This window comes from Calidris pugnax, unplaced genomic scaffold (assembly GCF_001431845.1).
Source record: "Calidris pugnax isolate Ruff unplaced genomic scaffold, ASM143184v1 scaffold24, whole genome shotgun sequence".
In the NCBI taxonomy this organism is placed as follows: domain Eukaryota; kingdom Metazoa; phylum Chordata; class Aves; order Charadriiformes; family Scolopacidae; genus Calidris; species Calidris pugnax.
This window is the reverse complement of record NW_015090922.1, coordinates 30,581,762-30,609,335: the sequence shown is the minus strand read 5'-3', so window position 1 is coordinate 30,609,335 and position 27,574 is coordinate 30,581,762. Positions and strand designations below refer to the sequence as shown.

The following is a 27,574-nucleotide window of genomic DNA, read 5'->3' as shown; positions in this document are numbered from 1 at the left end:
CATTACTTTGCTTTTGTAGTTGGCTTAAAAAATTTTATGAGCACTTTCACAAAAATGTATTTTCAGATCATCCAACCAAAAAAGGGAAACTTTGAACAACTGGTGGCAAGTTCACTTTAGAATATAAGATTCTTGAAGCTGAAATGCTATCCAAAGCATTCACTCAGTTTTAGCATCAAGATCCTTGACCCAGGCTATAAACTGTATTTCAAACAAGCAATGATTTCTTGTAGTGATTTCAAGCACCTTAAAGAAAAATCATTATTTTGATAGGAACCCAGATCTTTAAAATAAGTAATACTTGTTTCTAGTAACATCAAAGCATTTTTTCTCTTCTGTCTATAAAAAGCATCATCATGACTTAGTCACTTGATTCATAACACTGTTTTACTGATTTCATTTGTGGATTATAATTATAGCCATCCTGCAGTGTTACAATTTGCAAAGTACAAAGAAAGTAGTAAACAGGTGGTCTATTGCTACATACTTCTACTCTTCCATTAGGTAACCTCTTTATACCAAGAAAAATGTACTACCACCTTAGTATCAAATATATAGTCATCAACACCAACAATCTGACTTGATACAGCCTTTGCTGTCCCTTGCCCACCATTTTCTTTTTTTATAATTCTGCAAAAAACACTCATTTTATCTTCTAGGAAGTAGCAATAGCCTCTCTATTTAAAATGGAAATCATCACCAGAACTTTAATCCCAAACACCTTAGAAATCAGAGCACAACGCACATGTAGAGTAAAATCAGTGATTTTCTTTCCTCACCCTCTTGGTAACGTTCTCTTTTGCATTTTACCTAGTACATTCCAAATCATTGTTAGAATTGCAGGAATCTTATGTTTGCACACAATCTCACAAAATTTAAGATCATTACAAAATTTACGATCATTGCCATCCCAGGCTGACTCATAAGGAACAGTTTTCTGGGTCTAGTAAGTAAGGGATTATACCTAAAGCAACCCAACAGAAATACTTCCAGACTACAATACAATGTTTTATAACCTCTGTGTCAATGTTTATATCTAAAATTGACTTAATAGATGTTGCAAGTAGGAACTTTTGAGATGGTACATCCAGTATTTTACTCACACTTACATCCTGCACATCCTGCAGAATTTTAATTCAAAACTTACCAATTTTAAACCCAAGAAGATCAAATTATGTTCTCCAGATGTACACTAATGTAACAGATATCACTGGTTGGTGGAATAGCATTTGCAACTCAAAATGAGTAAACCAAACCTTCAAAATGAATACCAGTATATTCTAAAATATAAACACCACAAGGCTGAAAATATTTTAAAAAATTGTTAACATCTTTTGCCTTTCAAAAAAATGGTGGAACCTAGACATAAAAATTTTAAAGTCAAGTTTTACCAAAACTAAGTTTCCTTTTAAAATCTAAAAATAAGAACTCAGCTGTTCACAGCTAAGTATTCATTGCAAATATATATATAAAAAGGACTTACCTTCCTGTCTGTTATTTTTCCTTTTCAGCCATTTTTCCACAGTTTCCGCACTTACATTTTCTGACACAAACTCATCCAGTACCTGGGGGTGAAGAGAAAGATAGGCCTTCACTTTTTCATCTGTTAAACCTGAAAGAGAGAATATTAATTGATTACACTATTGGTATGAAATTCCTTATATGAAACAATACCTAGATGCCTGCAACAATCAATATCCTTTTGTTAAGACGCTGATTGAATACATGCCTCTTCAGATTCTCTCCTCCCAGACAGTGTAATATCCAATAAAAAAAAAAGAGCTATCATATGGTAAATAGTAGGAACAAAGCATATCCATGCAAGATACTGTGTACACAAAATCCCCTACAGGAATAAACATAAACATTCCCAGGGAGAAATGGCCAGGAAGGAATATATGATTATGACTATGACTCTAAAATTACTTATTTCCAAGATACGCAAGACGATATATAGATAAAGAAACTGGGTAGAAGGAGATAGAGGAAAGTGAACTGGTATTCCTCATAGAGCATCAAATTCAGTATTTGCATTGCAAGCAAAAGCAAAAAAAACCTATTATACACCATCAAAATCAAGAGTAGTGTTTAAATACTGGAGTTACTTAGGTAGCTTTAGAAATATAAACTGCTTTCACATGCATGCTTCCAATGCCTTAGTAATTCAGTTACCAAAATAAAAGTAGACAAAAGGCCTTTGCAATATCTGCAACAAATAGAAAACTCCAATACAAATTTCAGAAAAAGAAGCAAAATTCAGAATCTCAGATACCTGACACAATCATAAATAAATTCCTAAATTCCTAAAATTGCAATCTGATCACACTCTTTACAAATCTTCCCAATGAAACCACTGGCCACAGGGATGTGAACCCAAGAGCTCTGAGGCTTTCTGAGGGAGGGCAGGAAAGAAGCACACCCGTCCTGAGGGCCAGAGCTCCAGGGCTGCCCCAAAGGGTGCGGGCCCCCCCGGGACAGAAGCCTTAATGAGATCTGAGGGGAAGTGGAGTAGCAACCGCTGTAATGGCTCTAAACACGCCTTCACCTCTCCTGTTGTGTGCCCATAAATGTAATTGTAAATGCACCACAGAAAGCAGACGAGAAACTCCTTTCCCAACAATACTGACCACTTTTGGAGAATATTCATGCTATAAAATAAGATCAATTTTTCCCATTTTATGCTTCCCATTGTACCAGAATATGCTGAAAACAGATACAGTGTAATTTAAATGCTAGTCAATGACTGTAACCTTTAAGATGTCTTACAAATGTTTACTATGAAAGCCTTCAGGAAGCAATACCAAAACACAAACCAACAACTCCCACCTGCAGAGCACCGACCACAGACACCACTCTCCCCATTCCCAGCACTGATTGCACCATCTCATTCCCACCATGTCAGCACCCAACAGCCTGCACCTGTCCAAACCTCGTTTAAAATACCCTTTCTCTTAATCAATACAGGTGGCAGCTCCTTGTGGATATCATAATCTCTAATAACAACATTCCCACTTACAGGCAAGAATTTCCAGATCTGGATCATTTGAATTAAGAGACCTAAGTGAGCATCCTGATTTTCATAAGCAAAGAAGAAAAGGTTCTTCCTTAATCCATAAGAGCAGATAATGATCAGCAAGTGGATAGAAAACAAATAAAAACCCACTACTTTTGCTCAACTAAGAAAAATATAATGCCTTGAAAGAGTAAGTCTTTCTAATTTCATAGTAATAACATCTGAAAAGAAAACATATTTGGAGAATCATTCAGAAAGACTATAGCATTTTGAAGATTTATCAGAGTTAACCATCAGAAAAATCATCAAAATTTAACTGCTTTTTACATCCTGAATGAAAAATTATTGATACAGGTTTGTCACAAAAAGCCTCCAACTTCTATGTAGTCTTTAGACTGCAAACAAGCAAACAGTTTTTACTTTTAGTAAGAAATAGGAACTGAAAAGTTTTTAAAATTAGCAACTGAAATTCTACATGGTTTGATTTGTATTTTAACCTTAACTTTCTTATACATACAGTCTGCATTCCTTGACTTCAGTAGAAATGCTTTCTTGATTTGATTCAACCTTTATGTGATATATTTTTTCTGTAATATATACATCAAAATTCAACAAAATGTCAATTTGAAATAAGACTTCAGCCTACATGTCATGAGTTTAATATATTTTCTTGATATCCTGCAATTTCAGCAACCTTAGGGTGAAAACTCTGCTTTAACCTCATACAGAAAAGTGATTCATGATCTAAGAAATGCTACAACAACCTTTAAATTACCCTCCTTTATTTCACTAAATGTATCTGTGCAGATATGTTTTTTCAATGTCAGATTTGTAGAGAGGAGCAAGTAGAACAGGATTTACAAATACATTTGCAGAGTTAAAAAGGAGTAACTTAAATCTATATTCTGGATTAAAGCAGACTTACTGATCCTCCTAACTGTTAGTCTACTTTGTCAAAAAAATACACGCTTCAGCCATACACACACAAACCACAAAGAAAACCAGCATGAACACAAATGTCACATTAAGAAACGTAACATTAATAGAGTATAGCCTCTTAAAAGAAGCCTAATTTTTTTGTGTTTTACGTACATTAAGGCAAAAGAATAATGTAAGAAGCTTGAATGTAAGAGCTTTTTACAACTCTGCATAATTTTATGCACAATTATTTTATGGCCATTCACATTAGAGATATTTTTCCACTACTCCTTTTTTCTCCTCTTACTATTGGACCTGCAGTCCAGTAAGGAGAGTAGTCCATGTCTACTATTTCCACAGTGCTCTCTCCACAACAGGGAGCTTCCTATCACCTCCAGCAACGCCAGGACTTCCCTCATTCTTGTTCATCAGTTCTTGCATGGAGCATAAATTGCAGTGGAGCATCAGCAGTGTCTAACAATGTAAAAGGTAGCAGTGTACACATTCAGAACTGTGTCAATCTATATGCTTTTTTGCAAGCAGCCTGAACAAAAGCTCCCTTCGCTTCTGTTCATGGATCCCCAGAAAGCTTTGCTCTTGTATCTGGAACCTGTCTGTTCTCCAACAGAGCTGTGGCGGTTATCAAGAAGGACCATCACTGAGGAGGGCTGAACTCTAACCAACAGCCTAGCACACAGCAGGCCAGAAAGACCAGAAAGACTGAACTACCCTGATTCTGCTGGGAATTAAAGGAGGAATCTGGCATTTGGGTTGAATGTCCATTCATTCCACTTATGCATTGGAGTTTGCCTTCCTGATTCATATATATATCCCGTTTAATTAAACACACACATGCCCCAAACCACCTTTCTCCCTTGTACCCTTATTTTAAAGTGATAAATGCACCTTTCAGCGCTGATCTCTTCCTGGCGCAACTTGCTATTGCTATGTTTTATGCACACATTAACTACCTATTCTGGATTTGTGATTAAATAATGAAAATGATAATAAAAATATCATGCAAAAGGACACACGCATATCAGATAAGCTCTTCCTTTTTTCATTTCCCTCTAAACAAACTGTAGGCAAAGAAACAGCTTAAGCTGCCCACTGCTTGTGCTAGCTCAGCAGCTCCTCACTTCCTGACCAGCACACCCATTTAGGTTCTCTTTGTAGATCTCGATTTGAAATGTTCTCTTTGGCCTTACAATCTGCTTTTTAAAGTTCATTCATACACACGGAAAACATTAATCAAGGTTGGTTTGGTTTCATTTTTTCCATTTCTTGACTACTCCTGTCTGAACAGTAAGTGGAAATACAGCTTTTCAATAAATGCTAGGTTTTATGTAAGTGTTTCACCTCATTGGGTTGTTGGGGTTTTTTGTATCTTATTTATTATAGGGTAGGATGATATAAAAGTGGCAAAGCTCCATACAAAGCAAAGGGCAGAAGACAGCCTGTCCCCCCAACACCACCCAAGAGGCAACTTCTTGATCAGCAAAAGGCCTTTTTCCTGGCAGAGGGAATGATCTTTCTGGCAGGACGCTCATTCTGGGACATTAGGAGTGGGAAGGGTGAATCAAATGATAGAAAAGAAACAATTGTATTTACTTACAGTATTTCTATAAACTGATGTAGTGGTGGCACTCTACCAAATAAACAATAGCTCTGTTTTTCCACTTTGCATATGCCTGAGGCTTGAGCTGTTCATCTAATTTGGCACAGCTCATACCAGTCTATCAAAATTTTGGTTTTGTGTTTTGTGGTTGGTGTTTGGTTGCTTTGGTGGTGATGGTTTTTTAAGTAACTCCTTGGCTTTCACTGGAGTATGTATAAGAGTTGTTTGGGGGTGTAGTTTTTTTCCTTCACAAACTATGAGAAGTAGTTTCTTTTTCACAGAAATTAATAGCAGAAATATACATAGTTGAAGACTAGGAAGCTAACTATAGGAAATACAAATACTGCTACTGAATATCAAAGTCCATTAATTTCAACATAAAATAGAAAGCCAAATTTTTGTGACAGTCTGGTTCAACAAATAACTATCTTTTCAGTGGTTCCACAATTAATACTTAAAAAACAGTCTTCATTTCATTAAGGGAAACAAATAAAGAAGCCTTTATCTATAACTACTTCAGTAAGTTTAGTAGAGCTATTTAAAGAGGAATAGTTATTCAAGTAGATTCTAAACCACCACAAGAAACTATCTGGTTTTTTATTCCAACAAGACTAGATCATTCAGGTTTCAAAAGCATAACTAGGACTTTGACTGGTTTTGTTAGTACTTACACTAAAAGCCAAATGAAAACAAAAACCAGCACCACCACCTTCCAATATACCTGTATTTCTGTGTTTCCCACAAAGCCAGCGCAAATATTGTAGGCTGCTTGACTTAGTGATTGCCTGACCTGCTCAAGTCTGGATTCCCCTTTTCATCTACAGGTAAAGCTTTCATTTCAACAATTCCAACATTTCCTTACTGATAGCATCAGGTAGAACCCTAAAAGAGATCAACTGAATTCATAGAGCAATCTCCCACTGTCCAGTGTAAGTAAACCACAAGATTCCTAAGTCAGAGAGAAAATCAGTAGCACTAAAAAAATACTAATTAAGATGAGAGAAAATTAGGGAACTTTTGTTGCAGCTGGGCATGCTACGTAAGCAGATCGTTTTACTGGCATAAATATTTTTCAAGAAGTCTCAAGTAAGCGAAGACAGTTGCCAAATGAAATGTATGTTTGAATGACCAATAAAGAATAAAGCCCAAAAGTGGAAAAAACTTATAGAATAACAAGATTCATGTAATTTTAAATGTGTTCACATTCACCCTGTTGATTACCACAATCCTCATAATGTCTACGTTAGGGTTTAGGAGCGACAGAAACTGTACACACTGTCAGTCGTATGCTGCCTTAAGGTGCCAGCAAAGTACTTTTTGGAAAGTAACTGAATATAAACACTTTTTTAAATTAAAAAAAAAAAGTATAAAACACTATATCTACTTATAGTGTAAGGAAGAAACTGCTTTTTGAGCAGATCTGACAAAGTATATCAAACTTGGCATCTTAGAAACTCACTTTGCTGGTTTGTTTGAATGACCAATAAAGAATAAAGCCCAAAAGTGGAAAAAACTTATAGAATAACAAGATTCATGTAATTTTAAATGTGTTCACATTCACCCTGTTGATTACCACAATCCTCATAATGTCTACGTTAGGGTTTAGGAGCGACAGAAACTGTACACACTGTCAGTCGTATGCTGCCTTAAGGTGCCAGCAAAGTACTTTTTGGAAAGTAACTGAATATAAACACTTTTTTAAATTAAAAAAAAAAAGTATAAAACACTATATCTACTTATAGTGTAAGGAAGAAACTGCTTTTTGAGCAGATCTGACAAAGTATATCAAACTTGGCATCTTAGAAACTCACTTTGCTGGTACTGTTTGCTGGTACACATTGTAATGGTACTGTCAAGGCAACGTTGTAGGTTTGCCTACACCAGCAACTGAGTGTGTCTAGTGCTGTTCACTGACCTAAAACCAAGCGGCTTACAACTTCCTCCATCCTTAATATTAAGTTCTCTTGACCTCCGACAATGAAGATGAGGGAAAACTGCAACTGGAATACATGCTGATTACCTGCTGGGAACTACCCCTGGCCTGACCTTACTCCAGACCAATGCCCAGGACTTGCCTGGGACATCACTCCCTGGCTTTTCCCAATGCATTGCCAAGAACCATTCTAACAATTTAACAGCATAAAGCCAAAATAATCCAGTATATAAGAATGCTCCTTCGCATTGTTTATTAACCCAGATATAACGTAGCTGGATTCAAAAATAAACTAAGAAACAAGACTTCCTTCAAACATCAATTACCAGTAATTACTCCTTGCCTTTGAGCCAGCCTCCAACAACCTTCCTTTAAAAAAAAAAAAAAAAAGCCAAAAACCACTTAAAAAATCATACTTTTCCTTTCAGCTTTCTACAGTGCCTAAAATATTTAAAACATTTCTTAGATATTAGATAACCTGTGTAGTACTGAATCAATTAATGGCTCCACTCTCTGACTCTTAATCCATGTCATACTGCACTCTCCTCTGAGAATAGCTTCACTGAGCTCAGTATAAAGCAAAACTGACTGTGAATGAGCTGAAAGAATTGAAGCCTAGAGCTATGTTTAAAAATCTGCCCCATTTAGCAACATGAGTCAGTCACATCATTAGCAATTCTTGCAATTTTTTCATTAGTGTTGTGATATTTGGCCTTTTTTCTAAAAGCTCTAGCTTAATCAAATCTCATGATTAGGCAAGAATTTTAGTGTTCACCTAAAGTTTCTGGTTCCCAGGCAGTGGGGCATGTGGGGAGGCAGAGGAGAATGGATAAAAATTGATGAGCCAGCCTAATACTTCGAAGCTCAGCATTTTATTCTAAAACAGTTACTCTCTGAAAGACTGCAGTCATTGCTTTCCTCAAAACCCTTGCAACAGCGTTAGATGCACAGGGCATACCTTTTGTCCTTTTAGACAGGATCCAATGTTGTGAAAACACACTGTGAGGGCATCCATAGGTCAATATAAGAAATTGGATTGATATATGTATCAAAAAAGCTTATTAAGAAAGATAAAATGAAATAACTATAAATGTTGTAAATGTTGCATCTGTTAACATCTGAAAAATAAAAATAGAATAAAAAAAAAAAAACAAAAACCAAAAAAGCCCCAAAAATTAGCTTTAATAATTGTTTAATAAACAATTCTTCCCTGAAATAAGAGAGGCTATGTAGTCACAGCAAATATAGGCAAAGGCACAATTTATCCAATTAACAATATATTGTGCCACATAGAAAATATGCAAGCCAAGGAAAAATAAAATAAAAATTGTGATGCTAGACACTTTCTAGATAATATCTTATCTGAAACGAAATACAATCTTAGCTCAAATGCAAGTAAAAAGCATGTATAACATTTAAATACATCTTCTCATTTGGAATATCAAAATAATGAAGAGAGGTAACACTTTCCCAAAATCAGCACTTGAAAATAAATATACTTGTACAAAAAAAAGAAGCCTTAAAAATATCTGAAAATAATCCAGATGAGCTAATTTGAACACAACTTTGCCTATGTTCGCCTTTATTTAAAGCTGCCTTGCCCCATCTCTTTCTTACACAAAGATCACCTCTCTGTATCTTTCTACAGAACCTTATAAATTATATTTGTAGTTATTCTCAAAAGCATCCAAGGCATGTGTGTACATTGCTTCATTTGGATTAAGCATTAATCCCATTAAATCAATCCCTTCTTTGTTCAAAGCATCAGGATTCAAAACCACAGGCACAGTCAGTTTTGGAATATCCTTTTCAAGTCAGACTTTTTATCTTAATCCATTTAAGTATACAGGAATGTAATGCAACCAAGTGCCCAAACTCTGTGAAACCTGACATTACTGGTCTGGCCAAAAGTATAATCACTAATGAGAAGCAATCAGAACAGTCAAACCTCCTTTTCATTTTTTTTTTTCTTGAAAAATTAATTCACAAATTCATCTGTGAGCAGCTCTGTGTCCCTCTGCCTCCAACTCCCAACTGCATCGCTAGACGGAAAACTATACACAGCTCTGGTGTTACAGTATTAGCAGTGAAAAACAATAATGTGGTCCACAAAAAAGACTACACTATCAATTTTGGTATTTACAAAGGGTATACACTTGTTTCACCTATATTAACTTTTATCATTAAATGTTTCAAATCTTTGTATCAAGCCAAATGCTTAATTATGCCAGTTTCCAGTCAACACATGGAACTGCAAGCTTTGTATACATTTAGATCACAGTTTCACTCATAATCAAGTGCAGTCACTCATGCAGCAGCTACAGCAGCCAGCAGTACGTGATGCAACATTTCGGCCAGGACATCAGCAGCACTGCTTAAGTTAGAGCAAATAAAGACCAGCTCGGCTAAACAGATCTGGAAAGCATTTATACAGAAAGGATACCAATAACTACCTCATACTCTATCCTGTAACTCAAATCCCTTATTCCTGATGAAAAAGCCATGGAACATGCCAGATGCTGAGCAACATGTGGACATAAGCACCGTTAGTTTCCAACAACATCGATGGTGGTTTTTCTGATATCACCAGCATCTTGCAAGCTTGAGCTCCAGATATCTACAGATACTCAGCTGGTTATATCACCCAAAATCTAGCACTGAAGAACTGCACAGTGCTGTCAGCTTTGAGCACTGTTTCAGTGGTAAGTTAAAAAGCAAAAAGCCACTTAAAAGTGTTTATGAAAGCAGTTTTCATCAGCTAGAGGAAAAAAGCCTATAACATTTCCATAGGAATTATATACATATGCTTAATGGGGTGAATGAGTGTTCGTAATTTGAATAATCATTTTTCTTAGGGTATCAATACACACTTCTTCAAATTGTCTGAATGGCATAATCCTGCGAAGCACATGCAGTGTTATGCTGTAATACCATCCATTAATTGACTTATGAGGCTTTTTAAAACTCTGAATGCTACGTTCCTGGTTTGAGGGTAGCTTCTCTCCAGTTCTAATTAGCACTTTGGAGTAACTCCGAGGGGTCTGTAACAAGCTCTACTCTCCTTCCTGGTGCATGATGGGATCAATTTTTGGGATTTAATTAACACTCAGCAAAAAGCTAACAAAAAAGAATATAGAAATGCTTTAGGAGTTAAAAATTGTAATCAAATTAATTTAAAATCTTTGCTTGAGGAGAAAGATATGTATGATCTTAAGGTTATTGATAAAAATAATTATCAGCATCACACTGAAGCATGCAAAAACATATTTGTAAGCATATAAGGAACATCTGAGTATGGCTTGTAATTATTTTCTCTTTTTTATTCTCTTGTGCAGACACATAGCTGGGTACCTTGTCTCCTACCCAAAATATATCTGACCAGTAATATTCATTTTAACACTGACAAGTACCAAAATACAGTTCTTTGGAATTCATTATGAAAAATTCCAAGTCACTAGGACTTGCACATACCTGGGAAGATCATACGCATCTGTGAATTAAACTACTTAAAATCTAACAATTGAACAAGGTAAGAATGCCTCAAGTCTTCCATTGAATACAGATGTTTGGACAAAGTTCTTGATTTATGAGTTCTCTGATTATACCTTCTGGCTGATGTAATGTCTTCCTCCCATGTGACACCTGATCCCTGAGTAGCTCCCAATTTGAGTAAACTCTTCTGGCTCAAGAATAGTCCCATTGCCTTTATGACCAAAGTTTTACTGCTGCTTTTTTTCAAATGAACTCCCATGAATAAAGTTCTGTAAATCCTTTATATACTTACCGATATAAACGTATAGTGCTGTTCTCTAAAATGCTACTTAACTCATTCCACAAACAAAATCCAGTATGATGAAATCTCTTTTGAAGGAGACTATAATCCTGTGCCAAGTCTCACTCTGTTACTTTACTAAATAGGACACAAAGAATGTTCTTCCTTTGGAAAGGAGCATCCCACTTCATCTTAACACTTACATTAGTAGACGTGTTAAGGCAGTTTCCTAGGGCATTGGAACTCATCTTAAATGACAGCTACACATAGTCCAACAACATGCTACTTACGAACAGGATAAGACACCTGAGTGTTCTCCACTTTGGTAGTATTAGTATGGTATCTGCAGCACCACAGATAATGATTTGTCTGTTGGTTTTGGTTTTTTATTCCCCTCCAACCTTACATTCTTAGAAGGCTTAAAGAAAAATACAGTTAATATCCTTTACAAAATGAGAAGGCACAAAACCCAGAGAAATCTGTCACTAAAAAGCTCTATTAAAAAGAAACCTCACACAGCTGCATCCAGAAAGGTTTGATCTGGTTCACAGGAAGCAAGCTCTTAAAAAAAACCCGCATGCTAGTCCCATATTATTCTGGACATCATGGCTAAAACAAAAAGTATAGACAAATACTCATATGTTTGTTTAAATGATGTATTTTGCAGATTCTGTAACTGTACCATGCACGAGCCTGCCGGGTATATGAATGGAAAACTCCAGAGGGAATGCAAGGGGCAGACTGCAAGGTGCTATTCTTACCTGATGTAGCACAGCCATGATGTTCGTGGGTTCATTTGTTTTAGGACAGACAGAAAGTACTGTCAAGATCCTGACCTACTGATTAAGACAAAGAGTATAACCTGCTACCTGTACAGTAAGCCTAATAAACTGAAGGCTGAACTAGAGCATATTTTTTGTTAAAAAAAAAAGACATCTGATTTTAAATAAAACACTCAAGCTGTAGACTACTAAATGGGTGTATCTATTAGAAAAAAAAAAATAAAAGGAAGAAAAAGAATCACATTCAAATTCCAATATCAACTGTTCTTATTTCAGCTTCTGGCAATTTAGTTTTTTCATATTTTAACTATTATCTTAAAAGAGTTTGCAGCATTAGAGATCATCTCTTTGTAAAGCTACCACTAGTCTGAGTAAGTAACATCTATCCTCTTTACAAAGTGGAATAGGCTAATTTTTCTAAATCATAACACTGTATTCTTACTGCATTTCAAAATTCCAGAGATTTAACTCAAACTATTCATTTGCAATATCTTATAGCAGCTTCAGAAAAGTGAGAAAACGCAAGCACCTTAACCAAATTTCAATACTTGCAACTAGAAAATAAGTTTTAAAAAAGAAAAGGTTCCAAAAGTCTCAAAAATATATTGTTTTTGAGATATCCAGATATAAATCCAGATATTCTGGATTTATCACTTGAAAGTTGCAGAGTACAACACCCTCCCTCAAACCCACCAGAAGTGCTACAGCAGATGTTTTAGCAATAAAGTTGAAATACAAAAAGTTAGTACCACATAATTAATCTTGGAAACTACTTTTTTACCTTATCTGTGCTAGTACGACAAAATACAGATACAAGATGCCTCTTTATACAAAATTAAACTTTGACTGACATTTAAAATAAAAAAAAAACACCTATATAATTCTTTTGTGGGGAAAAGAAGCCTATCTTAAGACTAATTAAGAACTGAAAGTAAAGCACTGACTCCATCAAACTGTCAGAAAAAAGTCAGAAGCTCCAATTTATTTAAAACACAATAAAGGAAGAAAATTATTTTCTTTTCCTGCCACCCCTTTTTTCAGCTGTATAAATGAACAGAAGGAAAGATAATTTTTCAGAGATGCTATCTCTGCTCAATTTTGTGGTGATGGATGTAATGATATCTCCATGTCAGTAAAATATGGCCTAGGAAAAGCAGTATAATTTGAGATATATAAATGAATTATGCCACTGAAGTAAAAGAGGCTTGAAGTGATAATTAAATACTGTGTTACATACGCTCGTACATTACAGACAAGGACACATTGTGCAACCCTTACTTGCACTGGTGAACACTTATAGGAGTAGTCTTATTGACGTCAATGAGCCTACTTACGTGGGTAAGAGCTCACTAACATGTGAAGAGTTGTGCAACAAAGCCCCAAACACGTCTCATTCCACACATTGTTTCAAGCTTTGTTCCTCAACTACAAGTTTTTCTCTAATAGCGTTAATAAAATTATTTCATTAATGTTACCATTCAGAAAAATACGTGAGAACATACAACTTGTATCTGACATCACCTGATATTTCAGTTAAATACCAAGTAAGAGGCGCCCAAGAATCGCAGGTTCACTTAGGCTGGCAGGCACCCCAAGAGATCACCTAATCCACCCCCTGCTCAAGCAGGGTCAGCTACAGCGAGTTGCTCAGGGTGCTGTCCCATCAGCTTTTGAATATCTCCAAGGACCGAGACTCCACACCCTCTCCAGGAAGCTGGTGCCAGTGTTCAATCACCCTCACGGCGGAAAAAGTGTTTTCCAGTGTTCAGGTGGAAATTCCCGTGTTTCAGTTAGTGCCCATTACTTTTTGTCCTGTTGCTGGGCAAAGCCAAGAAGATCCTGGCTCCGTCTGTTTTACTCCACACACACACCCCCCACCCCCCCCAAAGTATTTGTACACATGGATAAGATCCACCTGAGTCTCCCTTTCTCCAGGCTGGACAGTCCCAGTCCCAATCATCTTTATGGCCCTTCACTGGACTCACTCGGGTATGCCCATGTCTCTCTTGTACTGGGGAGCACAGAACTAGACCCAGCAGTCCAGATGCGTCTCACCAGGGCCGGGTAGAGGGGCAGGATCTCCCCTCTCGACCTCCTAGCAATGCTCTTCCTAATGTAGGCCAGGATGCTCCTGGCCGCCTACGCTGTGGAGGGCACACTGCTTGTACGGGTTCAACTGAAAGGAATTAGAGGACACAATGTTACAGGGATTCCTACTTTCTAGCAGGTGAAATAAATGAAAATACCTTCTACTGACTTGGATGTTAGCACAACAACAGAATAAAAAACAACATATGAGGTTGGCTGCTTTTCCACAGGCTTTCACTGGTGTGGCAACCCTCTACTCAGCAATCTTATCTGGCAAAACATCTTCCATCGATAATATGCTAGACAAGAATTCAAATAATTTATTTGTTACTATTTTAACATTTTGGCAAGCACAGTAAAACAAAGATGCAGTGTTTCAGTCAGGCTTCTAGTTTTTATTATAAAGCCTGAGCAAATGCCACAGAATCCAAGGCCAGTTTCAAAAATTAAAAATGAGCAGCTGCATCTTTTCCTTCTCCTCCTCCCTCTCATCATCTCCCCACCCTCTTTTGTTTGTTTTGGAGACAGTGTAGCTCACTAACATGTGTTCACCTCCAAAAAGCATCCTCAGAAGAAAAAGGTGGGGTGGAGGGAAAGAAGAGTTGGAAAGAGCAGAAGTTAAAAGGAAGAGGAAAATGGGAGAGATGGAAATGGAGAATTTGTGTTTGTCTAAGACTCAGGAAACACCTGAAAAAAAACATTTTGGTCTACATTCCCACGTTCACAGGATGGATGTTTCACGCTGTGTCTTTGCTATAAAGATTTATCTAAACTTTTCACAGGCAAGGATTATAAAGTACTCAATGAGAAAGAAGTTCTACTAGAATCATTTCATCTTTCAATGTAATTCAGCTTTGCAATAACCTGATTTTATCTAAAGCCTACTTGAACTTGACCATTGACTACATTCAGAAAACAATTTAAAACTATCAAGATGTCCACTTAAGACAGACACTCTAATACAGGAAATTAAGGCATATTTCTACTGGGCTGGTCATAAATTTTCACCTTAGTGCCTTACAGTTCTGAGAGCTGAGATTCTGATTTCTGTCCAGCACGTAGACCAACTGAAACAGTTCTCATGAGGCTGTAGTAGGCCCATTACAAAACCATGTAAAGACAAAAGATAAATTCTGAAAACATACCTAAAAATCACATTGATAGCACATGAGCAGACTGATCCACTGCCAAAAGTAGCTAGTTAAAAGATGTATCATAAAATATGCAAAGGAGAAGTAAACAAAAGAACTTCAAAAATTTCTAATCAGACAAAATATAAAAATTTAACAAATAGGTAGCTTTCAACATTTTTAAACTCCTTCAGATTCACTCTGGGAAAGCCTCCAAGACTGCAACTTCTGTAGGTTGGAGAATATAAATTTTAATACTATTCAATTTAACTGACAGTGACATGAAAGATCTGGAGAAAAACCCAGCGCACCCAAGATTTAAAAAAGTGATTCCATGCTGTACTGCAAGAAAAAAGGCACTAGGATGTCTCTCAAGGATGTTGTATCAATAATAAAAAGCAGTCATAAACGACAGTACATTTCTGTTTCTCCTTTAGAACCCCTGTCACATTATTTTACAGGGTAATGGGTTAGTAATTTTGTTAACAGCAGTTTTGGGGACTTAACAGTGCTGGCGCTTTGTTCATGTTACTTCACAAGCTAACGAACATACCTGGCAGTCAAACTCATCTGAGTCCCCAGCACGTCTTTCCAGTAAACAAGAAATCCTGTAATGCTTATGCTCAAAAGACAGTGACACACATACTGCAAGATATTCAAGCTTACTGAGGTCAGTAAGCAGAAAATATTTTCATAAGGAAGTTTAGTGTGCTTAGCATGACAGCAGCGGAGATCTTAATTGTATGTATTTTTAATTGCATGGGATTGGCTGAGAGCAGTGAAATGAATGAAAACAGAGGCAAGAGAAGGGCTAATGAAAAATGCATTGACTCAAAGTTTTTAGGCACAGTTGTCTTCTCTTGTGATAGGCAGGCTCAAGAAATACTGGATATATTATCAGGAGGAAAAGGTCACAGGGCTCCATCCATGACCACTCCTTCATCACGGATAAAAGGGCAGAGTAAAGCTGGGAGAAAGCACAAATAGAAGACAGAAGCAAACTTGATGGGCATGAGGACGAACACAGGTCAGAAAGAGTACAAAGACTGTATTCAGGAGGTAATGGAATGCAGCTTCTATGTGGGTAGGCACCACACAGAACTGGAATGAGGAATCCACAAGGAAACAAGCTCAAAATTGACCAGGGAGAAAAAAAACACCCCAACCCCCAAAGTAACAGGTTTTGCTACAATCAAGTCATCCTGTCTACCTGCATGAAGCTTTATGTTGTAGCAAAGAGTGGGCAGTATGAGGGTGGGAATAAACAGCCAGGATTGAGGGAAGGCAGGATGTCTTCTTACAGAAACATTGTCCATCTCCACTGGCTTACAATGACTGCAAATCACAGCCTAAAACATAGAAGAATAAAAGCATACCAACTGAGAGGCCATGTAGCTACACTTTAACTTGTAAGTATAAAGCATACAGAAGAGATCAGCTAACTCACTTTTTGGATACAATAAACAAGTAACTCACATCACAACTCATTTGACAGAGTATGAACCTATTGTATTACAAAAAATACCGAAGATTACTAGGTGTCTCTTGCACACAAAACTTGAGCTGTTCAGCTTTTCTGATCTGCAAAAACAAGATGATGCAGGAAACAAAAAAAAAAAGGTTTTCTGATCATTTGCTCCTTGTACAACACTGTCATAACTATTGCATATTGTTTCCATGTCAACAATTATAACAGCAAGCTATTTTATTCTATGTAGTCTACTCTATGAAGCTCCTTTGAACAATTATTTTTAACAAAAGGAGAGGTCTCCTAACCTTGAAAGTCTGATTTGAAGATAGAATATATGATCCTTCTTCTATACACATAACAAACATGAATTTTAAAAAAACTGATGGAAACTGTGAAAGGAATTGCCTGAACAGCCTTGGAAACAAAACCTCTCCAGACACCTGCAACACAACAAGCCAATGCGAGTGTCTCTACAACCCCCTGATTTAAAATGGTCATTTACAAGTGTAAGAGCAAGGCTCACAAGTCTTGGTCAATGACTAGTATCTCTTTTGAGAACGATGTTTTACCAAGGACAATCTAGCTATTCTAAAATTGGAACTGATGAATGCCATTGTCCCTTTACCTCCCCGTCTGCTTCCCTGGGAAGGCAATTCCACAATCTGTGGAATCTTCGGGCAGAGGGAGGTTGGGTTTTTCAAAAGGTCTGCAGGCAAAAAGAAGCTTCTCTTTGATATAAATTTCTAAACTCTTCCGCTTATAGCTTTTCCTATGATCACTTAAAACTCATTTAATAGCAGATTTTCACCAAAAGGGACAGTGCTGCTTCATCTTCCACCCCCAATTGCACCTTTTGCAAACTTTTGAGCAATTATGAGGTGAATTACATGAAAAATCCATCCTTCTGAAAGCTGATGCATCAAAGAAGTTTGATTTCAGTAGACATCTTCCCTGGGAGTAAAGAGAGTAGTGAGGACATCCCATCTGATTGCATCCTATCTTTGTGTTACCTTAAACTCCGCTTAGGTAGAATTTTGGAGGTATTGAATAAAAATTTTTAGTACTGGACTTGCTGCCTCCTAGTAGCTAAAGATCTTCTCTCTGTCAAGAAATGTATTGGTACCAGGTTTTTCAGTATACACAAAATACTTACTAAAAATATCCAAATCTAACTCATTAGCTTCTTAGAAGCAGTTGGAAAGTAGAATTTCTGGAGAAACATAAATATTCCAACATCCTGAAATTTCTTTTCATTCATAATCAGCACCAAAAAAACCCCAACTTTTGGTTGTTTACAGAAGAATGTAAACAAATAGCTCCAGTCACAGTAAAATCATATACCACTTAATATTTACATTACCAAGAATTCTGAAAAATGCAAAATGAATTATTAACTCGCAATCTTTCTAATAGAACTAACAAGTTTGTACTTTTATCTCAACAAAGCTGCATTTTTCAGAACCTACAAGTGAACAGTGAGAGTCGACGTCTCCTGCCATTTAAAACTACTCTATTATGCAATATTCAGGCATGTGCTTGTCTTTTTAACTTCTCCTTACTAGAAGCACAGGAATGAGCTGGATCTTACTAATCAATTTACTTGGCAAACCATAAAGAAAAAGATGTTACAAGCAGCACGGTCTCATAAAGACAAAAAAAACCCCACAACTGAGCTTCCTTAGAGTCAGACAAAGAAAAAATAAACCAAAATCAAGCAGCGTTTTTCAACATAAGCAGGCTACCTATTCAAGCTGAAGATGCCACCCAAGAGACACAGACACTGCAGTCAAAACTGCCATTCAAGAATGGTTTTGTGCATTCCTTGCTGAGCAGCTGAGCACTTACATATTTCATTGTAAACTTCTAAAACTTTAAGAAATCTGTTAGTAAAAACTATCATTTAAAAATAAAAAGATTAAAACTCAATCCATTTTTCCCTGTCTACTCAAAGATTTATGAGCAGAGTTATGTGTGGATTAGAAATTGCAGCTTTTCTTCAGCAAAAGAAGAATCTGAAACTATGGATGTGGTCAGTATGTTGCTAACATAGCTAACAGGAACAATCAAAACCACCTCTTGATATAACAGCCCAGTAGCAGGAACACCTCCGGAGAAGGTAGGATGTGTAGTATCATCATCCTCTGTAGCAAAAGCTATTTAAACTAACATCTTTTAAATCCCTGCAGACTGCCTTGACCAGCATGCAGTGAGGAGCTCTATTTGGAGGCAGACAAAGGAGGGAGGTAAGTTTTTGAATCAGGTCACAGTCCTTCCAGACATTGAGAAGTGACAGAGCCAAGAGCACAGTATTCCAGCACAGGGACTGCAGCACTTTGCTGGCAGAGGGGGGAACACCCTGGTCCTGTTTTGGATGCCCATGCTGGAAAGATGTTCTGCAGTTACAGCCATAAACATTGCAAATCCAGAGACAAAGTACAGTTCTTTTGTTCTCAGGACCTAGTGTTCCCCTTCACTACCCTCCACACACACACCCTCTAAAAAAAAAAAAGAGAAATTCAAACTTTTCACTGTAGGAGGCCACTATTTCAGAAAGTTACTGTACAACCATTACACACACATGCTAGAACAACTATTCCCTTGATGGAGCTTTAACGAAATTGATAGAAAACTACCACAGGATTAACTTCCTCTTATTACTAAGGATACATAGTTATGCTTGTCAAACTAATATAGCATGTGATAGTTTTATAGATTTGTCTGCTTATTCTATTATAAAAAATGCATAAAGCTGATTTCATTGGCACTATTAAGTAAAAATATTAACTGAAACATTACAACTATGGTTAGAAAGTAGTACATACGTGTGACATACCTGTCTGGTCATTTAAAAAAAAAAAAAAAAACCCAGTAGAAATGGAAATATTGTGGGCTGGTGTAATGATTACATCATGGCAAGTGAAAGAACAATCAGAAATATGTTCACTCGTATTAACATAGCAGAAGCTTTTATTGTGGATCACAGCAAGAAGTTGGTAGCTGTAGAGTGTACCCATTTCAGAAAACTTCTGATTTGAGATGAGGTAGTAGGAACACACACAGCTCATTTTGGGGAGCATCAGAAAGCAACTAAACAGTTTAATTCAGTATACTAAAATCTGGCAACTGCACACTAGCGCAAGCCTGTCACTTTGCGGTACCCCCCGAGCCACACGCAAGCAGCCCCCCAAAATCTCACAGCCGACGGAGCAGGGGGCAGGAGAAGGCCACCCCCATGTCTGGTCTTTAAAAAAAAAAAAAAAAACCACAGTAGAAATGGAAATATTGTGGGCTGGTGTAATGATTACATCATGGCAAGTGAAAGAACAATCAGAAATATGTTCACTCGTATTAACATAGCAGAAGCTTTTATTGTGGATCACAGCAAGAAGTTGGTAGCTGTAGAGTGTACCCATTTCAGAAAACTTCTGATTTGAGATGAGGTAGTAGGAACACACACAGCTCATTTTGGGGAGCATCAGAAAGCAACTAAACAGTTTAATTCAGTATACTAAAATCTGGCTCTGTTTTGAATACAGTGAAAGCTTGGCGGAATAGAGGCATGTTTGTTGGAACATTAAAAGTGAAAGTGTTCTTTCTGTTCAATCAGATAGAACAGCAGAGTAAAAGCATCAAAAGATACACACAACTCTATGTCCGCTTGAGCACTGATTTCACCGTGCTTTTGTATGTCTTAGTTTCTCTTAAATAGCATAGTGAAAAATACATGTTAATTAGAATAAAAAATACAGCAGCAGCATATTCAGTCACAAAAATACAGCCAATATCATGGTGCCTTGATGCTCAAAGTTGTTTTCTACTTCAGAACAGTGATACTGAAATTAAGAGAAGTGTCTTCTCTGTTTAATGACTGATTTATTAGAAGCAGCATCTTCAAAACATCCTCAGCTTTTCTTTGCAAAAAATAGATTGCCTCTGAAGACAGAAAAAATGGTGTTGCAGAGGTTTGTATACTCTTTAATGTCACTCCTTTTTAAACAACATGAATCTTGTCATAAGCAATAACTAGTTCTTAAAGTTTTGTCTTCCTGCATTTCCTATATTTCACTCTATCATGCTGTAAAAAACAATGGGTAAACTTTAATTTTTAGGGCCTAGAGTTACTGCCTTGTTATTTCAAAATAAAGCATAAAGCTCTCTTAAAAATGAAATATAGCTTTTCTATGTTTGACTAAAAATAGTTTATTTTCATTTAAATATCACCTTGAAGTGCTATAAACATTAATTAATTAAACCCACAGACATTCAAGAATATCAATATTATTATCATATCAAAGAAACAGAGAGGTTAAATGATTCCTGCACTTTGTTTTCCTCTAAGTTTGGAGGAGTTCAAATTACTACTACTTCATTATACGAAATAAACTCATGTAGCTTTAAAAGCTTATAATATTCCTGACACTGAAAGATAAACTCAGGAAAGTATTTTATTCTTAATGTTATAGCTATACACTTATATCAAATAAGGAATACTTCAACATCAATGTCTCTTACCAGAAACCTTATATATTATTTACAACTCCTAAGACAACATCTAACAGTATTTATACTCGTGTATGCGATGACTTTGCTCTACAAACCCTGCATAAACATTTGCAAATGCAATTTGTGTCAGGTCCTTTTAATCACCTCAAGTACTGTCTGTCTGCCACATTCTCAAACAAATAGTACAGATAAAATACTGGCTGCTCATAAGCACTCATCTCCATTAATTTAACAATATGCTGTTACTAACAACAGAAGTAAGAAATGTTTTTGCAGGCAGTGACCAGACCAGCTGGATTACAAAGTTACAGAGTAGTCTGCCCCTATCCAGAAATTGTAGATGCTGGCTTTGGTCTTGTGTGTAGAAAAAGGCTCAACAAAATTCAAACCTTTGCTGCAACATAAAAAGCACCTGTAATGGCGCTTGGCATGGCAGAGATCAATTTTCATTCTTTTTTCTTACTTTGCTTTGCTGTCAAGTGTACTAATGAGAATGAGCCCAGGCTTCAACGACTCCCCTACCCTAGTTAATTCACTACTTTGTAAAAAAACAGAAGACAATGATTTCTTTCGATCCTTTTCTTCTACTTTCCACATTATTATACACACAAAAATCTATCCTGAGGCATCAACACCAGTCAAACTACCAGTTTGCCCAGTACAGTCCTCAGTAATACACAGAGTTGCATGAAAATACATAACACACATAAGAGGAATACAGTTTTTTAAATGGTGTGTGAGGGGCCTTCTGAAAATCTCATTTTTATAAGTTCAAAGCCTTCCCATTAACTTTCACTTAAATCAATGGGAGTTGACTGTAATGTTGCCATATGCAGTCCAGATTTTCAGTGCTACTTGACCAAAAACAATGTAATGAAAATACTCAGAGCCTAGTGATTTTTCAGATCATCTATAAACTCTGAGAGCAGCGACAAGTTTTCCTTCTTTCCAGTTCACCTCAAAAGGCAGACGTATAATTAGTAAAACCAATGCAGTCTGAAATACGAATGTTTCTAAAGCTGTATTGTATTAAATAGAAATATAGAACAAATCTTGTTTATGTCTAGATTTGTGAATTCATTTATAAATAATATCAAATTTTATACCTGCAGAAGATTATACATTGTCAATGAAAGATCCTCTTTGATGAGACAGGCATACGAATAAAAAAACCTTACACTAAAGGGAAATCTCAATGCTTCTGGAAAAACAAAATTGTTCCCACAGATATCACATTCACAAGAAAGTACCTTGATGCTTTCAGCAAACACCATATACTATGACAATAACAGGGATTTAATTTGTGACTTGAAAACAGTAAAGGACAAGCAGCCAAATCTGCAGTGATTATACCCTAACATAAAGATGGCAGGCTCTTTATCAATTTTTTTAAAGGATGTACAGCCCTTTAGAAGCCTAACAAACATCTATTTCTTTGACAGTCATGCAACCTGACTTAGGTTCTTTTGTAAATCCTACTGCTTAGTGGACAGAAAGAATTGTATGTATTTGGATAATTCATACCAAGTTATAATAAAGTACTGTAATAACATCCTGGCTTTCAAGTGATAAAAGGAAAACTGTCAGTTTAAATTAATTTAAATCATGGGTGTCCAAAACTTTTATTTTTAATGTGCAGGCAGTGCAAAACAACAGCTAGAGGCTCTAGGCAACAAATGTCCCATCACTGCTTTCCTCTAATCCACACATTCCATTCCTCCAGTCCATGCAGTTGTAACCTCTCACCTTATTTTGAAGTGAAACCTCCTATTACTCCCTCTTTCTGTTTTAAGGTATTTTCTTCAGAAGTTAGTAAAGGCAGAAAGAGTATTTTTGCCATCCAGTGAAAAAACCCCAGCCATCAGGGGACTGCACATTCAGCTGCTGCTGCTGATTGGCCTGAGCCTTCTATAGAGCACTAACCATCCCAAAACATCACCCACCTTGCTGAATGTTATTTTGAACAGCTGGATTATAAGCATTGGCAGCCTGCCTAAGTCCACCACGATCATATGCAAAAACATACCTGCTTTCTCTGAAACTCGTGTTTTACAGTTACATCCATCATTTTGTATCAGAACAGAAGCAATAATGCACTCCAAATGTGCACTTCAGTATCCCTTCCATCAGGCCTGCTTGATACACCTCTATTCCCAACTAAATTGTTTCCTGCCCAGACTTCTGCAATTAGTAAAAACATAAAGTCAGAATTTTCATTTTTTCTATTACAATACTTCTAAAGTTAAATCCTTAGTTTTATAGAGTCAAAGTTACACAATAGAGGCGATCAAAATAAGGACTCAGTTACACAGTAAACAGCACAGAAACATAAAATAAGAGAAAACCTTTAAGTTTTTCTCTCTGCTCTAAATCAAGATCAAATTAGTACCCTCTTCCATGAAAGATACGAAATATATGTAGCACAAGAAAAGATTTGCATGTGCTGTCAAGTCCAAGACCAAATGACTAATAATTATTTTTTGTGTAACACTGTTCATTTTGTAAAGTAATCCCATTATAATAAGTTAAGTGAGAATTCCCCATTTCAGTTGTGATAACGCACAGAACAGCATTAAAGCTGAGATGAAGTTCTATAGGTCACCATAGCAGCTCTCAAACCAAGAAGGAGAAAAGCCTGAAATGGTACAGGAGAAGGAAGGAGGAGAGCAAAAAAGGGCACAAGAAATGTTCAGCATGTCATCACAGAGTCCACTACCACATCCAAGTCACAATAATGATGGACAGCTATTATTGGTTTCCCTTCTGAATGCCTGAGGGCTGAGAATTTGGGAATGCCTCTCGGAGGCACAGAGGAAGCACACCAGGGCATGGAGGGAAAACATCTGACCCATTCCCAAACAGTCTCATCGTGCCACAAACGTTGCTCACAGGAAGCAGCTCTTCTCGCTGCCCGGGACAGTGATACAGCACGGCCTGCCACAGGCGCAGGCGTGCGGTGCTTGCTCTGGGAAAAAGCAGCAGCAGGAGGGAACCAAAACCCCATACGGACCAGAAAGAAGATGGCAGCCCCCACAGAACGTGCTCCTCAAATAAAGAGATCCAGAATTCCATCAAACCCTACTGTATCTAACTTCAAGAAATGTTCCTCACCTGCTATACTCCTATTATGCAATATTAATACAGCTATATAAAATGTTTGTTCACAGTTAACCTTTCTGCTGTCATTAGTTCAGCCTTAACTGCTCAATTCATTTGTAACTTCCCTCTGGCTCTAATGGCCAGGCTTCTTCTAAGGAACATCTTGGGGTTTCTTTCACACGAGCTATAACACATTTTAGATCTCACAATTTCTGATTTCTTGTTTGAAGCGTAAGACATTTTTCCAGTTACTCTGCATAATGTAACTTTCATCCTCCTCCTTTCACGCCATGCTGTTTGTCCTCTATTAAGATTATAAAACATTCAGAATGTTACAAATATATTACTAAACCATGCTTCCCACAAAAACCTGTCTTTTTAAATAACTGAATTATTCAAAAAAGGGTTTGATCAGAGAGATTCAGAATCTGTTTTAAAGTTGCTTTTACTCAGAAGAAAATTATTTCATGAATTTTAAGTAATATAAGCAATACAAAAATCATTATAGCAAAAAGCAAAAGAAGAGTACGGAGCCTGGTGCTTCGCTTAAAGACAATGAGCTCATGCTGCTGACTATAAATGAAATCCATTCCAGCCTCCAAATTGCTAAAGGACCAAAATTATATAATTACTCACATTAAAACATAATTATCTTTTCATGCTATTATTAAAATGATGCTAACTGATAAACTGAGAATTTAAGTTATTTTCTATTTTATAAACATTAACATTTCACGAGTATAAAGTATTTAGAGTCACATTACATAGGAAATTAATACTATGTATGACAGCTTCCCACTGAGGACTAGTGAAATGTTTTTGACTTCAAAATAATAATTGCAATTCTTTCCAAAATTATCTCAGGATAATCATCCTTGAATCCCTAGGGTGAAACATCATCCTGCTGAAGTTGGATGGTGAGATTTGGTGTCTATTAATTACAGTGTCTACCTGTATTTCCTCTTGCAAATTTTAAGCAGAACGTATTTGTCAGAGAAAGGTTCTCTAAATATGACAATTTTAAAATATACCAGTATGTGTACAATATTTGGATCTCTCATTTTATATTATTTTTGCTGTCAATAGTTAACTCAAAACCAGCCTTTTAAGTCATGCTTCATAATGCAGTCTCTTTAATAGGCTTCTACAGAAAACACAGTTTCTAGAAACCACAAGCAGCAGAGGACTAAGGGAATGCCTCTCCCTTCTTTTCCATAAAGAGGATCTGCAAAACACTTTTGATGGACTTTTTCTTGACAAACAAGTAAGTATACAACAATCAGACTGAGAAGGGGAAGAGAGCTAAGAGAATCCTTCCCATATTAATCACAAAATAATGCCCAATTATTTTGCATGTGAGATGGGAGAAAAACGCTCTATATTGGTGAAAATCACTACATAATTTATTTCTAAAAAATAATTTCCCCAAAAAGTCAGAGTTGCACATAATATAAACCACTCCATTCTGATTTCATGCAGCCAGAAAGAAAACTTATAATGGATGACATGATGCTCAATTTCACTTCAGGTTAAGTTAGATATCTCTCAAAACAACTACATACTTGAAAAGGAACATAGTCTTTCACAATAATACTTTATCTAGTATTCTTATCTTAAAATTAGACTGCATAAACTACAAATAATATGAAGTCCCAAAGTTTCTGACACACCTATGTATCCAATCCTTACAGAAATGAAGCATGTTTAATGCTGTGCTTCCAATCCAACTCAGAGCCACTGAGGCACTAATCTTGCAAGTTCTTCCTGATCAGCTGAATTTTGCAAGCATCACCTACATAGCCAGATGAGTACCAGCCCCAAGAGAAGTTATATTTTCAGATACCCAAAACAGTACTTTGAGCAGCACTGAGAGCTAGCATCATTCTCCAATTATGAAAAGCTGTTTTGCAGCAGACTTTCACATCTGGCATTTTAAACATACGCAGACAGACAGACACACATGCACTTCTGAGGCAATTTTTATGGTCTATGATAAATGAATGAAGTTCTACAAATGGATGACAAGTAAGATATATGGCTTTATACACAAAGAAACTGAAAATGAGTCCAAATATTTTAATAATTTCTATATAACACCTGTAAGATGGCACATATACCACATACGCTGATGTTCTCACTGAAAAAGACATGTTGAAGTTAGCACCAACCCCACACTTCACAACACGGACATACCGTCTTCAGTTAAGGTATCACTAAAAGTAGAGACCCAACAGTTGTTTGAAGCATCCCCTTAGTCCAAAAAGCTTTGGATAAGGATTTGAATCCTTAGCTCATGCTAACCATGTTAGTGTTATCCTGCCACTGCTTCACTATGTGTGGCAGCAACACTTCAAGGCTACCTCTAGCAGCCTTAGAGGGGCTTCAACAACAGTAGCCACTGCAGCGGCTACCCAAGCCTTTGATGTTGCTGATTAATTAGGTCATCCTGGCATGTCTGATTTGGATTTGGCTTTACAGCACTGTAAAATAAATTATCACTGTATATTCCTATGAACACATCTACAAGTACACTGAAGTGTAAAAAAAAAAAGAATATATACATAAAAATTGCAAATTAATGCACATTTGAAACATTTATAAAAAGATAAATGTATCATTTTCAAACAAAAAGCTTATATAAATATACAAACATAAGCATGATTATGAAACGGTCAATTTCCTCTTTCAAAAATACTGCAAACTTAAAGCTCTGAAGTCATTTAAGATAATGACCCCATCTTCTAAAGTTTCAACATTCAGCAATATTCAGCAAATAATTATTTTGTTAAGAAAAATTAACACGAGAAAATATAACACTTTCAAAGCACAAGCACATCTTTCAAAATCTGAAGTACTGGAACTATGATTTAATACTGATGGTCAAACAATAAGGACTATAAAGATGAAGAGAAAAAATAGAAGAGCCGAAAGACTTCAAAGAGCAGTACTATTCTTTTATGTTTATTATGGAATCATTTGGGCAGCTAACTCTTCCTTTTTATTCATAGATTTAGACTTAAATTTGTGATTTTTTTTTTTTTTTTGTTCTGCTCCACGGTAAGATATTAGCTTCCTGAAAAGCTTCATATAGCTTTAAACAGCATTGTCACTTGGGCTTGGCTATCATGCTTTACAAACACTACACGCTGTATTGTGTGTCTGATGCTGCAAGTACAGTCAAATATACATCACGCATGATGAATTAAACACACTTTTTTGAGCGGACATCTATTCTTGCCAAACAATT

The 27,574-nt window shown here is 36.5% G+C and overlaps 1 protein-coding gene across 2 annotated transcripts in view; it reads right to left on the bottom strand.

Annotated features, from left to right (window-relative positions):
• Positions 1-27,574, bottom strand: part of PDE10A (phosphodiesterase 10A) — a 190,527-nt gene that overhangs the window by 110,522 nt on the left and 52,431 nt on the right. For both annotated transcript variants that reach the window (XM_014951028.1, XM_014951029.1), the window contains exon 2: positions 1,484-1,612. In XM_014951028.1, the coding sequence (XP_014806514.1) occupies positions 1,484-1,612 (129 nt within the window). The remainder of the gene's footprint in view (positions 1-1,483; positions 1,613-27,574) is intronic.